The following is a 13,467-nucleotide window of genomic DNA, read 5'->3' on the forward strand; positions in this document are numbered from 1 at the left end:
TAAGATTAGGACGTGCAAGATGAACAGGAGGCTTGATTCCTGTGTCTTTAATATTCAGCATGAAAACAGTGGAAGTATCAAGGCTTCATCGCAGGCGACGCCGTGACCCGAGGGCGCACTCACGCGGTAAAGCTCCACAAATCACAGATCAGCTCTTTAACACGGCTCGCATTGTGTTACAGTGTAGAAGCAGATATTTTATGCTCTTAACAAAATGTCACTTATTCAAATTATTACCCAGCACCGCATGAAGAGGTGACCTGTTCCACACTGCACAAATGTATGCTGCCATGGAAACCGGCGCCTTCTCTCGCTCAAGGTTTAAACAGGATTTTCAATCAGATGTAACGCGGTGCAGATCTGCCCGTTTGTCCATTTGAGTGATGCCTCTTTTGTAAAGTAAAAAATAAAATGCCGGAATATATATTATGTTTTGATGCCATTTTAATTGCAAATAGACCTTCCTGTACATTTTTAAAAAGAAATATGTGCTTTTGCACTTTGTTTTGCTTTATTAGAAAATCATTTGACTTGAAATGCTGAGTAAATTTAGACTCATGTTTCTTTGCCTTTGCATGTTTACAAAGGCTTCAAAAATGTATTATTAGTAATTGACTAGTAAACGAATCAACAATGTAAGCTCATTTCAGCCTCTTACATGTGAAGATTGACTGTTTTTTTGTCCGTCTTTGACAGTAAAATGGATGTCTTTGCTTTGTGAGTTTCATTTTTTAGGTTTTTGAAAAGAATTTTGTTTACAATTTTATTGACAAACGGATTGATGAGTATTTACCATTGTAGGCTTGTTAATATATAATAATAATCTACGTGACACTTGTTGGCACTAATGCAGAGCAACACAACTCCTGTCCCTAGTTAGGCTTTTACATGAACAGTATAATAACATATACATGATCAAACACGTTCAAACTGCCTGCTAAAATGATATAACAACACTAAAGTGTAAAAGGACTGAAGTAGAGGAATAGAGAAAGAATTTTCTCATCAGATAGATGCTCTATCTGATTTCACTTTCTTTTTTTCTGTGAGATTTGTGCCGCTCTGCTTTCACTGCACAGCGGCCAGAAAAAACATGGAAGCAGTGTTTGTCCACTTCCTTCATGGTCCATTTCCACTGGCTCCAAACCAGAAATGAGCTGTGTGAGTAAAGCAGAGGTAAAAAAAAAAGACGAGGGGAGCGAGGCAGCGACGGAGTCAGTGTTGGTGCACATTTTTCCCTCTGTGGCACGTTGCCAGTCTGGTACACTGAGTTCCACCTGGCACTGCTTCACTTTCACACACAGAAACACTCCACGGGGCACAGTTAGTAGATGCACAGGCGGCTTCGAGTGGTGTGTGTGTGTGTGTGTGTGTGGCAAACACAATGAGTGAGTCAGATCGCACACCTACTATCACCAAACACGCTTCATCATTCCACCTGCCTTCAGACCGGCAGCCACATTTGCAAGATGCTGTTGTTGAGTCAGGGTGTAACAATGGTGCTTAAATGCTCTTAACTGACATTTTGTCATTGTACATTTTCTGCAGACACCAAAGTGACACACTGACGTCGTCTTCGGACGTTCACGTCAATGTTCTAGCGTTTTGAGGACAAATGAGGACAATGAGAACTTGGATTTGCCACAGCGAGTAACCTGTGTTTACACTGCAAAAAGTCATTTTCAAGAAAATAAAAAAGCCTTGCAGAGGTGGAAATAGAGCTGCAACTAACGATTATTTTCATTATCGATTATTTTCTCGATTAATCGTTTGGTCCATAAAATATCAGAAAACCTTAAAAAAATGCTGATTGTGTTCATCAAACCTGCAAATGATGATGTTTTAATGATTTCTTTGTTATCCAGAGCAAGGAAATGAAGGAAATATTCACATTTAAGAAGCTTAAACAATCGGAAATCTGGTTTTAATCATGAAAAAAGATTCAAACCGATTAATCGATTATCAAAATTGTTGTCGATTAATTTAGTAATCGATTAATAATGGATTAATCGTTTCAGCTCTATTCTGAAATATTCCACTCAAGTAAAAGTACCACTCTTTTGATACAATTTTACTTAAGTGCAAGTAAAAGAAGTAGCTTGTTTAAAATGTACTCAGAGTAAAAGTTCCTTTTTTGTGTCGTGCAACATTTTGTTTATCATTAAAGGCAAACCTTTACAAATGGCAAAGGTCAAAGGTCACACATGTTTTAACTTTCTCCTTAATTAGCGCCAATTCACCTGTCCTCATCATTCACTGCCAACATTTTTTTTATTCAGTCATTTTAAAAAGTACACGTACACAGAAAAACCTACTCAATTACAGTAACGTGAGTAAATGTAATTCATTACTTTCCACCTCTGAGGCCTTGTGTCTGAGAAGTCGGCTTAATCGAGAAAAGGAACGTAAATTTTAACTATCTTAGGACATCTTTCCTAAATGTTTCCCAGTTTTGTTTTTGTTGACCCCAAAGGCAGATTTCTGTCTTAAAACCAGAACATTTCAATCGATTTTTGAGTATTTTGTTTTATTTTTTGCTTGAGTAGGGCTGTATTTGCAGTGCAGCTTTAGGCTCATAAAGCTACACTGGTTCCAGCTTGTAAAAGATCATGTTTTTTTCCCCTCGTAGCATCAACAAAAAAATACAAATGGGTTAAAAGGGTTAAAACACACTAGGATTGTGTTTTCAACACCATCAAATCCAGAAAATGACGTCATGTCACAGGGTCAAATCACACTGAAGCTTGATTTTGAGTTCAACAGCCCCCAAATCCCTCCTCCATCATGTTGTACATCCAACAAGAAGGTTTTATTGTGCATTTTATTCCTAACCACTCTCAGTCCTTGGTTTTCCCTGTGGTGTCATGTTTGGAGTGTGTTAATGCTCGTGATGATTTGAAGTCATATTTACTTTCGGCACATTCTGCCAAATGATCCCATCAGGCCTCATCTGGCCTCAGTGACTGATCATCATGTACTCGGATGCTTTTAATCAGCTGCCGTTTGTTCTTCTCCAATCTCTAATCTGAAGGGAGATTAAACCAAACCATCTTTATCAGAAGACACTTTTATGTGGCTCATTTGATTATATTTACAATTTTATATCCTACAACATCTGAGCAGTCAGAGCTCTTAAACCTCTCCATGAGAAATGCAAAAATATGTTCAGATGAGCAATCTTCATTTTTGGTTCAGTTGTAAATTAACCCTTTAACACCTAAGCCTCAAAATATGCGTCTGGACTTTTTTTTGCTTATATTAACCATAAACGGGCCAAAAAATGTCCTAGAGCTAAGTGCATTTATTTTATTTATTTTCATTTATTTACAATTTAATGCATGTTAAAATATTGTACTAACATTTTAAAATGAAGAAAAAACAAAAGTTTGAACAGTATAAAATGCATTTGAAGTCACATTTCTTTGAGTTTTTGTCTCAATGTGCAAAAACAGGCCAACAAATGGAAACTATGTACAGGTGTTTTTCCAACTATCTCCTCTCTGGTGATAAAGACTCTGATCCACCGACTTCCTGCAACAGCACGAGTAAAATTAGGATTTTCTTCTCTTTTCTTAAAATGTCTCTCATGGAAAACTCACATACCCATCAACACTTTATTCTACTGTAAAATGAGAAACATATTAATGATACTTAAGGGGTTTCGCAAGGAGTTCCCTCATGTCACACATCGACTGCGCCTCTATCTGCTCACATCCTCTGTTTCCCTCTAACCTATATATCTGTGTTTCTCTCCAGAGAAACTCCAGCCTCTCTGGAAGCACAAGAGGAATATACCAGGTGTCGGACCGACGCTCCTCCCCCAGCACGGGGTAAGTCGGCACCTTACTCGCAACTCACGTTGTCTTGTGTTCTTTGAATACCATGAATTATGTAAACCATCGTCAGGACACCGGTGCCCGAGTTACTTAAAAATGCAAGGGAGAAACCTCATTATCTGGTAGAAGCAAGAATTGTTTCTCCGTCCATCTTTCACCACTTTACCCTCCACATGAGGGTGGCGGCGGGTGCCGTGCCAGTATCTGCTGACATAGGGTGAAAGGCGGGCCCAGTCCATCACACGGGCACATATAGAGACAAACAACCATCCACTCTCACAGTCAGTTTAGAGTGTCTCATTTACCTAATCCCCAAATTGCATGTTTTTGGACTGCGGGAGGAAATCGGAGAACCCGGAGTAAACCCACGCACACACGGGGAGAACATGCACACTCCATGCAGGAAGGCCCTTCTTCTGAACCAGGTTTTCTTGTGCTAACCACTACACCAACCGTGTGGATGGAATTGTTTCTCTTGCACGGTAATTAGAAGATAATAGTGATTTCTATACATTACGAGATTCTGGATTAGGACTGAACGATTTGGGGAAAAAAAATCTGACAGATTTTGCTATTTCTACTTTATTTTCAATATAACGTTTAAAGTCTCTGTTTGACTCTGACATTAAAAACATTTCTAATGCAGTGTCAAGAAATTAAAGATATACATTTCTCCCATGATATAGAACATAGATCAAAAATGTAACCATTCATCTTCTACCGCTTTATCCTCCACGTGAGGGTCACGGGGGTCGCTGGTGCACACACAGGGACACAAACAACCGTCCACTCTCACTCTCTCACCTGTGCTCAGTTTAGAGTGTATCCAGGGCCGGCTCTACCTAATTTTGTGCCCTAGGCGAGATTGCTCTCCGGTGCCCACCCCCCCCCCACACACACACACACACACACACACACACACACACGAATTACACCAGCCAAATGAACAATCACACATGTTTAATTTGAACAACAACAGCAAACTTTCAGGTAACTCTTTCCAGCGTGTCTTTCACTTCAACTAAAATTGTACACGTCTGGACTTCCTTGCAGCAAAAGCAATCTGATCCCTGATCCCTGCTCTGACCCTGAGGTCACCCGTCATGTGATTCAGCAGCACCACATTTTAGGAACATTATTGTTTATTAATTTGTTAATATTTATTATTTTCAAGAGAGAACACACAAATGAGGGCGACTGGGAATAGAAAATGATTTTTATTTTCATTGTTTTAAAATGATTTTTAAAAAAAAAAAAAAAAAAATTTAAAAAGCGCCATCTGCTGGAGGCGCCCCTCCAGCAGATGGCGCTCTAGGCGACCGCCTATATCGCCTATGCCAAGAGCCGGCCCTGAGTGTATCTGCATGTTTTTGGACTGTGGGAGAACCCGGAGAAAACCCACGCACACACGGGGAGAACATGCACACTCCACGCACAAAGGAACGATCAATAACAATTCCAATAATTAAATACCTGGACCTTGTTTTAAACAATTGATTTACTTTGAAATAGGTCCAGCATTCACTTAAGGATTTGCAAAATGTGTTTTTCACTTTGCCGTATCAACTTTAAAAAGAACTAATTGCTCAGTCCTTCAGTAAATGGTTTACTTGAAAAGAGAGAGTGTTTCCTTTCTTTCAAATGAACTGACTGCACCTCCCCAATTCTTTTCTCTCCTATAGTGAGAGAGCTGCTGCAGGGAAACACAGTCCAATGAAAATATTATATGTATTATATATAAACTGCTGTGTCTAATTCATACATTTAACCTGTAAATATGCATTTTATCAGATCTCATCTTACAGTAAATGTACATAAGAGGTGGGACGATGATGTTACAAACAGATATTAGTCTGATACAGTCATTTCAGACCATTTAAGAACTATGAAGCTTCATTGTGCTCAGTCATTTCAAAGACATCATTCTCCAACTTTGTAACAAATAGTGTTCTCCCAAAAAGAGGGGAAAAGGTGATATATCGGATTATATAGGATTTTTACACTTTTATCTGTTTATCTGACACCTGATCCAGTGATTCTGACCAGTATCTGACATATTGTCATGTAATAATGATAATAAACTTTATTTGTATAGCATCTATCATAAGGATTGCAGCAATAAAAGGAAAATCAAATTTAAAGAGCAAATACAGCAATAAAACCCCACACGCGGTGGAATGAAAAGCAAAAGCCTAAAGTCAAAAAGTAAAAACCATGTTTTAACTTTGAAATAAAACAAAAGATGCAAATAAAACTGTAAAATACAACACAGGGTGGAATAAAATAGGAAAAGGCTGGAGTCAAGAGGTTAAAACCCTGTAGCAACTAAAAATATATGCATGATTTAAAAAGAAAAGAAAAAAAAAAATACCATGCAATATAAATCTTTCTTTGCTCGTCTCCCTCTTACCGAAAACAGTAAATAAAAAGAATAAATAGTAACATTTGCAATATCAGAAGAAAGAATAAGTGTCGAGTGCCCGAGTTTCAACACTAATCCACAGACATTTGCTACAGTCACAGTTGTGATGACATTTTTCCCATTTTGTTTTGATATTTCAGCCCAAACTACCATCACACACTGACAGATTGATCATCATCGTGACCGCTTTTCTTAGATCATTATTCCGCACACATTAAATAATTCATGTGTACTATGAATATTGGTCACATTGGTGACATGCGATGCAAGCGTGTGGCGCTGAGCTGCAGATGGAACATGAGGTGTGGACTCTGGAGTATTTCTGGGCCTCTGCTGGTGATTTTCTGACACATGGCGGCACCACAATATTCTGAGTAACACAACTGTCATGCCCAGTTGGTGTGTGACTGTGTTTCCTTGTGTAACGTCACACGGAACCTGTCAGGCCTTCCCCACTGAATCATGGGTTGCAAAAATGCAACACACACACACACACACACACACAGTAATAATAAGCCCCCTGTCCCACATTATGAATCGTTCTTAATCAGAGAAAATATTTTTGTACGTTTATAACCTCAACTTTGCACAAACGTCAGTCATTTATTGATACTGACCTCATCAGATATTTATAAATGTGTATTTGTCTCTTATGGCCCTTTTCCACTTGGGTCCCAGCATGGTTAAGGCTGGTTTTCCACTCCAAAAGTATTACCTGAACGCAGTTGTTTGTCGTTTGTTTGTTGTTTGGAATCATTAGAAATAGTTAATTAAAACTATTTGGTCAGTACTTCCTCCATGACCGGAGCACAGACTCCGTCTGACACAGTCACTGGACTGAAATACAGAAATCAGCAGCGCTGTCGTTAAATACACCAGACTCCTCTGTTAAATATTGAGATTTTAGACATTTCCCTGGTAGTTGTTGAAGATTAACTCACGTTTTTTAGGATCGCTAAGTCTTTTTAACTGATCTACAGTTCACCATTGTTCGGCTTGATTCTTGTGTGATTCTTGACGTCACGCATAGTGCCTACTTAGCTCGCTTGGGACCTCACCAGAGCAGATACTAAGAAAAAGTACCAGGTACTATGCTAGTGGAAACGCAACATAACTGTGCTGAGGCAAGGCGAGCCGGTGGAAACACGCCATTATAGTCACTAATTTCATGTGTCTCTTGTTTTTATAAAGAATTGTAATTTATAAGTCCATTTTGATTAAAACTCACAAATTTTATGTAAATCATTGCATGAAAATGCTACAAACACTGCATCAAATCTTAGATTCTACAGGACACGTTGAGTCTTTTCATATTGATTTGCACATTAGGGATCAATAGATAAACACTGTGTTTCTTCTGCTGTTTATTGAGTTGTTTTTATTTACTCTCTGATGCTGCTTTCAGTGTTGTGTTGCACTGAAATGGTTGCTATTGTAATCACAAGCCAGGTCACTGCTTTACACTTGGCTCATTTGTCTGTAGCGTGTGAGATTGCACCTCTGTGGAGTCCTTTAACTAAAAGTTGCAATTTTGTCTCAACTCAATCTTAATTTATGGGTTAAATATGCGTTTAATCTCACTTTACGTTTCATTCTTAAAAGCTCTTGTGCAGCTGCTTTGTCTCTCCTCGTCGCGCTGTGAGAAAACGGATGAAGAGGAGAAGCCGAGAAGAAAGAAATGGAAAAACTGCCCTACTTTTTGAAGGGCCGGTATATGTGTAACTGCTCATTACTTGAGTGTGGTTATTTTAAGTACCGTTGCAGAACATATGTACAAACGCTGCCCTCACATTCTCTGAGATGCGTCTGGTCTTTGTCAGTCACTTAAATTGAATAATAAAGTGGCTGTTTAGTGTGAAGAAAAGAACCAAAGTCCTCACTGGAGAATTAATCGCATCACAGCACTTTGCTGCTTTTTCATGGATTTATTTATTTACTTTATATGAACCCCAAAAGGATTATGTATGAAATACATTTTCAAAGACAAAACTAAGCACATTTTTGTTAGTTTAAGTTAGTTATCGTGGCTTCTTAACTCTAGTTAGTCTTATTTTGTTAGTTATCGTTAACTATGATAACCTTGGTGTGCGCAGGTGCTACATTCTTTTGAAAGCTCACTAATAGTTGTTTTTATCAAAGTTTAAGTGGAGAAATAATTCTTGGCAGGCTGCAGTGACTCCCTGGCCTCACAGCTGGTCACTGACACTTCTTTTTACACATCGTTTTTTATTTTTTTGTGATGTGAATTAATGAGCTACAAACGTGCGTACAATTAGATTTTGTCGCTTGAGGACAGAGTTCGGCTTCATCCTGTTCATCCTTCGTCCTAAGATTACAGCTGCTGCTCTCTCTCTTTAAGGTAAAGGTTGGTGATATTGTTGATGTTCCTTGTTGTTGAACTTGAATTCTCCCCTTTCTTTAACCGCAGAGCTTCAGGGAGGATGAAGTCTGTCTCACAGGGATCCGGCGGTTATGACAGTGACAGCGTGGAGATGCACCCCATGGACGACTGTCCCGAGGCTCAGTACTATCACATGCAGTGTCGGCCAGGTGAGGGCGGTTACTCCCCCGGTTGTGGCGGCTCCAGAAACTGGGGCCTCCGCAAACAGGCCATCCAGAACTGGCAGCGGCGGCCGTACAGGAACAGCACCGAAGGCGATGAGGGAGACGTGTCGGACGTGGGCTCCAGGACGACGGAGTCCGAGGTGGAGATGTGGGAACAAGAGAGAAGAGCTGTCGCTGAAGTCCAGCAGTCTGCTGCTCCCTATCCTCACCACGGCAGGGCAGGATATCGCCATAACGTAGGTAAGAATCCAGACTCTTCTTAGTCTAGTATCACACACACAGGAGCTGGGATTCACAGGTAATAAAAAAAAGGCTCCTTTCACTGATCTGAATTCAGGTCCGGTGGAGTTTTATGAGCTGTATCACTGACCATGGATCAAACATGAGCTTATATGGTAAACATGGAAGGGAAGAGGCCACATTTCTGCTGCAGGGCACAGACACAGCCATGTAAACACTTTATGGACGACAGCTATGCACACTTCACAAACACTTCCACATTCACAATGTAAGTGACATGGGTGATTAAAGGGACACACACACACACACATTTATTTAACTGATGGTCTTTTATTGAGCAGCATTTATCAGTATAGAATGGATTACACAGATACTGATGCAGTTTATCAATTAGGTGTAAAGTGTATCACAACATCCAACTACATTGGGGTTTTTGCATACACTTATACCAATATACCAAAATCCATCTTCTAGCACTTTATCCTCCATATGAGGGACACAGAGGGACCCACTACTGTAGGGCTGAAGGATTTTATATAAATATCTAATTGACTGAAATTGCGATTGCGATATGAGCTGGAATGGTAAATTTGACATAATTATTCTAATTTTCATTTGAATAACATATTAAAAAATGAAATGACTGTGTGATAGTTGAGAAACAGAGACGTTTTCTTCAGCCTGTAGAATATAATGTGTTTAGGTCAGGAAAATGATTTATAATCTACAATCAGAAACACTGCGCCCCCTGCCATTTGAAAATTGCAGTAAGCCATGTTGTGATTTTGATAAAATTTTGATGGCACACCACTTATTTAAAACCTAATAAAAAAAAAACGACCTGTGACCTCCCCTTCCTCGTAAACACTGGTGGCATAATATAGACAAATCATAATAATAATACCTTTTGTTATATTTATCACATTATTAAATGTATCACATTCAACATTTAATTATGTATAAACTTGATTAATCTTAGTCTGAAGTTAACTTCTGTTCCAATCCATCCAATCCAGTTTTATTTCAAAGGCACATTTTTGAAACCACAGGCTGGACCAAAGTGTAGAATATACAAAACAAATAAATAACAACAACAAATAAGAGAAAGTCACACCTAAAAAAAATTAAAAGAAGCATTTAAAAACAGTAATGAAAATTAGGCTTAGAAACATAACTCACTCTGGGTTAAAAGCCAGTGAAAATAATTATAAACCTATATAACACCTTTATTTTCATATTCATTATATTTATGTATTGTATTATTATTGTTTTTAAATGCTTCTTTTGTTGGCTTTTAGGTGCGAGTGTTAGGTCAACAGAATTCCAGTTGCCTTTGTGTTCATGTTTTAATTGGTTGTTATTTACTTAATTTGTGATTCCATCAGTTTTTGTTATTTACAGATTAATGTTTTTTCTTTGTTTTTTTTAATCACAAGCTATAAATCATTCAACATAAAAACAAACACTTTTTCTTATATACCGGCCCCCCTCTTGTCCAGCCTAGACGCGCTCATTGGCCCCCAGATCGTTTGAGTTCGAGTCCCCTGCTTTAAGTCTTTATATGTCTTTTCTAATAAATGTCAACTTGAACAGTAAAGTGAGGAAATAAAACCGTAACAATAATTATCCTTTTTAATTTTACATCAATTTATTATATATGGATTGTGCAAATACACACACATTTCATTTTATTTTTAATGTTTTTACTTCAGATTTGTGTGTTGATGAAGACATTTTTTTGACATTCATTGCAACAATTATTGATCCAATTTGAAAACACAGTATTGTGATACGCTTTTTAGCCTTATCTCAAACTTGCCACTCCAATGTTAAGCCTGTGTATGTGAGCACAGAGTCGTACATCACATGAAGCCCTTTTCTCTCTGTTCTCAGAGTCAGACATTGAACATATTTGTATGTTTCCTTGCATACTGAGCTTCTGCAACCTTTCATTGTGCCAGCACGGGCAGCCAATCATTTCCTCAGTTTCACCACAGATTGCACGTTTCTCTGTTAACTTCCCGCCCTGCCAAGATCCTAAAACTCGCTGCTGCAGCCCATGCTCCCCCCTTTTCCCTCCACCTGCTGTCGCCTCTTGCCTCCATACCAGGTGGACCAAGGCAGGCAGGGAAGGAATGAATCTGGGCCAGAGCCCTATGACACATTTGCACTGTATACACTGCTTTGACTGCCCCATTTGCTCAAACCCTTTTCTTACGTAACACTCAGCATGTTAGTGCCATTCCTCACCTCTGACGTAGTTCTCCTTATTGGGAGAGTCTCTGCCAGGTTTGATCAGATGGTACGTTTCGACAAGTGCACAGTTTTCACACAACTTGGATTTTTTTGGTTCATTTTTGCAGTCTTGAGCGTAGGTGGTGTGTGTGTGTGTGTGAACGGGTAAAAAGCAAAAAAGAGGAATGGTTCATAGTCCTGATGGTTTTGAGCAGACGCCTTTCAAGGCCAAAGATGAAATGAGTCATTTAGGATCAATCTAGCTGCGAGGGATAAGCCAGGCTTAGACTGGACACGGCCAGTGTGGACGGCAATAAGCAGAATAAAAACTATCAGAAGAGGGAGAAGAAGAAAAAAAGAGTGATCCTGTTGTGTCTTGTTGAAAGTTGGCGCCACCGTGTGACAGAATCTCTTTTTAAACACGGTGGCATTTCCCTTGTCTTCAAAAGAAAGTAAAAAATAAATCTATATATATGTATGTGTATACATACATATATATAGATATACATATACATATATATACATATATATTCAAGTTACAATTTAAGTTGTTATTTATGTTTTTTATGGTTTGTATTATATATTTGTTCAAGTTTACAATTTTAGAATAAATGGGTTTTTTACAATGTCAAGCTTTGAAAACTGCTTGATCTCTGCTTTTTGTGTCTATGATGGTAAGATAAATTAAAAAGTACTTTTCATCAGATTGCCTCGGTTGTGCTGAAAAAAAGGATATATCTAAATATCTAAATGCTCTGAGTTCTAAGGTTTAAGGCATTCCACCCATAACCACCAGTGTTTAAAGTGTTTATAAAGACATTTCTTTTGTCCCGCAGGACGTTCAGAAGTGGTCTACAGCAAGCCATGTCGTCATGAGAAAAGCCCGTCCAAATCCAATGAGGTGATCAGTCCGGAGATCCTGAAGATGCGTGCAGCTCTCTTCTGCATCTTCACCTACTTGGACACAAAAACCCTGCTGAGAGCTGCCGAGGTCTGCAGGGACTGGAAGTTTGTGGCTCGTCACCCGGCCGTGTGGACCAGAGTGCTCCTGGAGAACGCTCGCATTTCTTCCAAGGTGATCACAGTGACAACAGACAGTGGCATAATAACACCAGTGCAATGTGGTGTGTTTAAATGTTGTTGTTGTCGTCGTCTGTTTTTTTGTTGCTGTCTTAGTTCCTGAGCACACTGTCACAGTGGTGCACACAGACACACTCGCTCATCCTGCAAAACCTCAAACCACGACAGCGAGGCAAGAAGGAAACCAAGGAGGACTATCTTAAAAGCACACGGTGAGAAGCACATGCACACGCAGGGACTGACACAGCTACACAAACAACTAGGGCTTTACAGCTGCACATGCATGCTTTTAGGTCACTAAAAGGGATAGATAGATAGATAGATAGATAGATAGATAGATAGATAGATAGATAGATAGATAGATAGATAGATAGATAGATAGATAGATAGATAGATGTCCTGGGTTAGACTACTGTTTTTCATCCTCATATATATATTTAAAATAAAAACACTTTTAAACTGATTGATTTGTTTTTACTCTGCTTTAATTCAGATATTAAACTGTTCCATAATTTAACCCCTGAGGTTGCCCTGGCACAATTTTTGAAAGTGAATTATTTCTTGCTTTGAATATTATTTGCGCTGTTTTGCAATTCTCCACACCAAGAAAATAAACTCCTAACTCCACTGTAACTGTAAATGTCATCAGTCCTGCAAACACACATGCAGTCCACTCATACTGTAGAATGCATGCAGCTGCTGCCACACTGTGGTGATCTATGCATCACAGGTCAGTCACTGGAGAAAAAATAAAAATGTTTTTGTACCACTGTAGTCAATAATAAGACATTGTTCAGTTTTGTATCTTTTTAATATATTTACAACTAGTAAATGGTTTGATTTTTCTTGTCTTCACCCATTCACTCATGCTTTCGGTAACACTTTAGATTAGGGAACACATATTCACCACTAACTAGTTGCTTACTAACATGCATGTCTTGCCCGAGGGAATCAAACCCACAACCTTCAACCAACACTCTACCATTAAGCCACCGTCGCCTTTTAATAATCGATCATATGAAGTATTCATAGGCAATACTCGCTGCGTTGTGTGTTGCTACTTGATGACACGGCTCCTTTTAAAAGGAA

The 13,467-nt window shown here is 38.9% G+C and overlaps 1 protein-coding gene across 1 annotated transcript in view; it reads left to right on the top strand.

Moving 5' to 3' along the window:
- fbxo41 (F-box protein 41) overlaps window positions 1-13,467 on the top strand; it is a 53,597-nt gene that overhangs the window by 31,209 nt on the left and 8,921 nt on the right. Inside the window, exons 5-8 of the mRNA XM_044029051.1 lie at window positions 3,757-3,830; window positions 8,687-9,063; window positions 12,135-12,373; window positions 12,475-12,590. Coding sequence (XP_043884986.1) covers window positions 3,757-3,830; window positions 8,687-9,063; window positions 12,135-12,373; window positions 12,475-12,590 — 806 coding nt within the window. The remainder of the gene's footprint in view (window positions 1-3,756; window positions 3,831-8,686; window positions 9,064-12,134; window positions 12,374-12,474; window positions 12,591-13,467) is intronic.

The sequence above is a fragment of the Solea senegalensis genome, linkage group LG6 (genome assembly GCF_019176455.1).
Source record: "Solea senegalensis isolate Sse05_10M linkage group LG6, IFAPA_SoseM_1, whole genome shotgun sequence".
NCBI classification, from domain to species: Eukaryota; Metazoa; Chordata; class Actinopteri; order Pleuronectiformes; family Soleidae; genus Solea; species Solea senegalensis.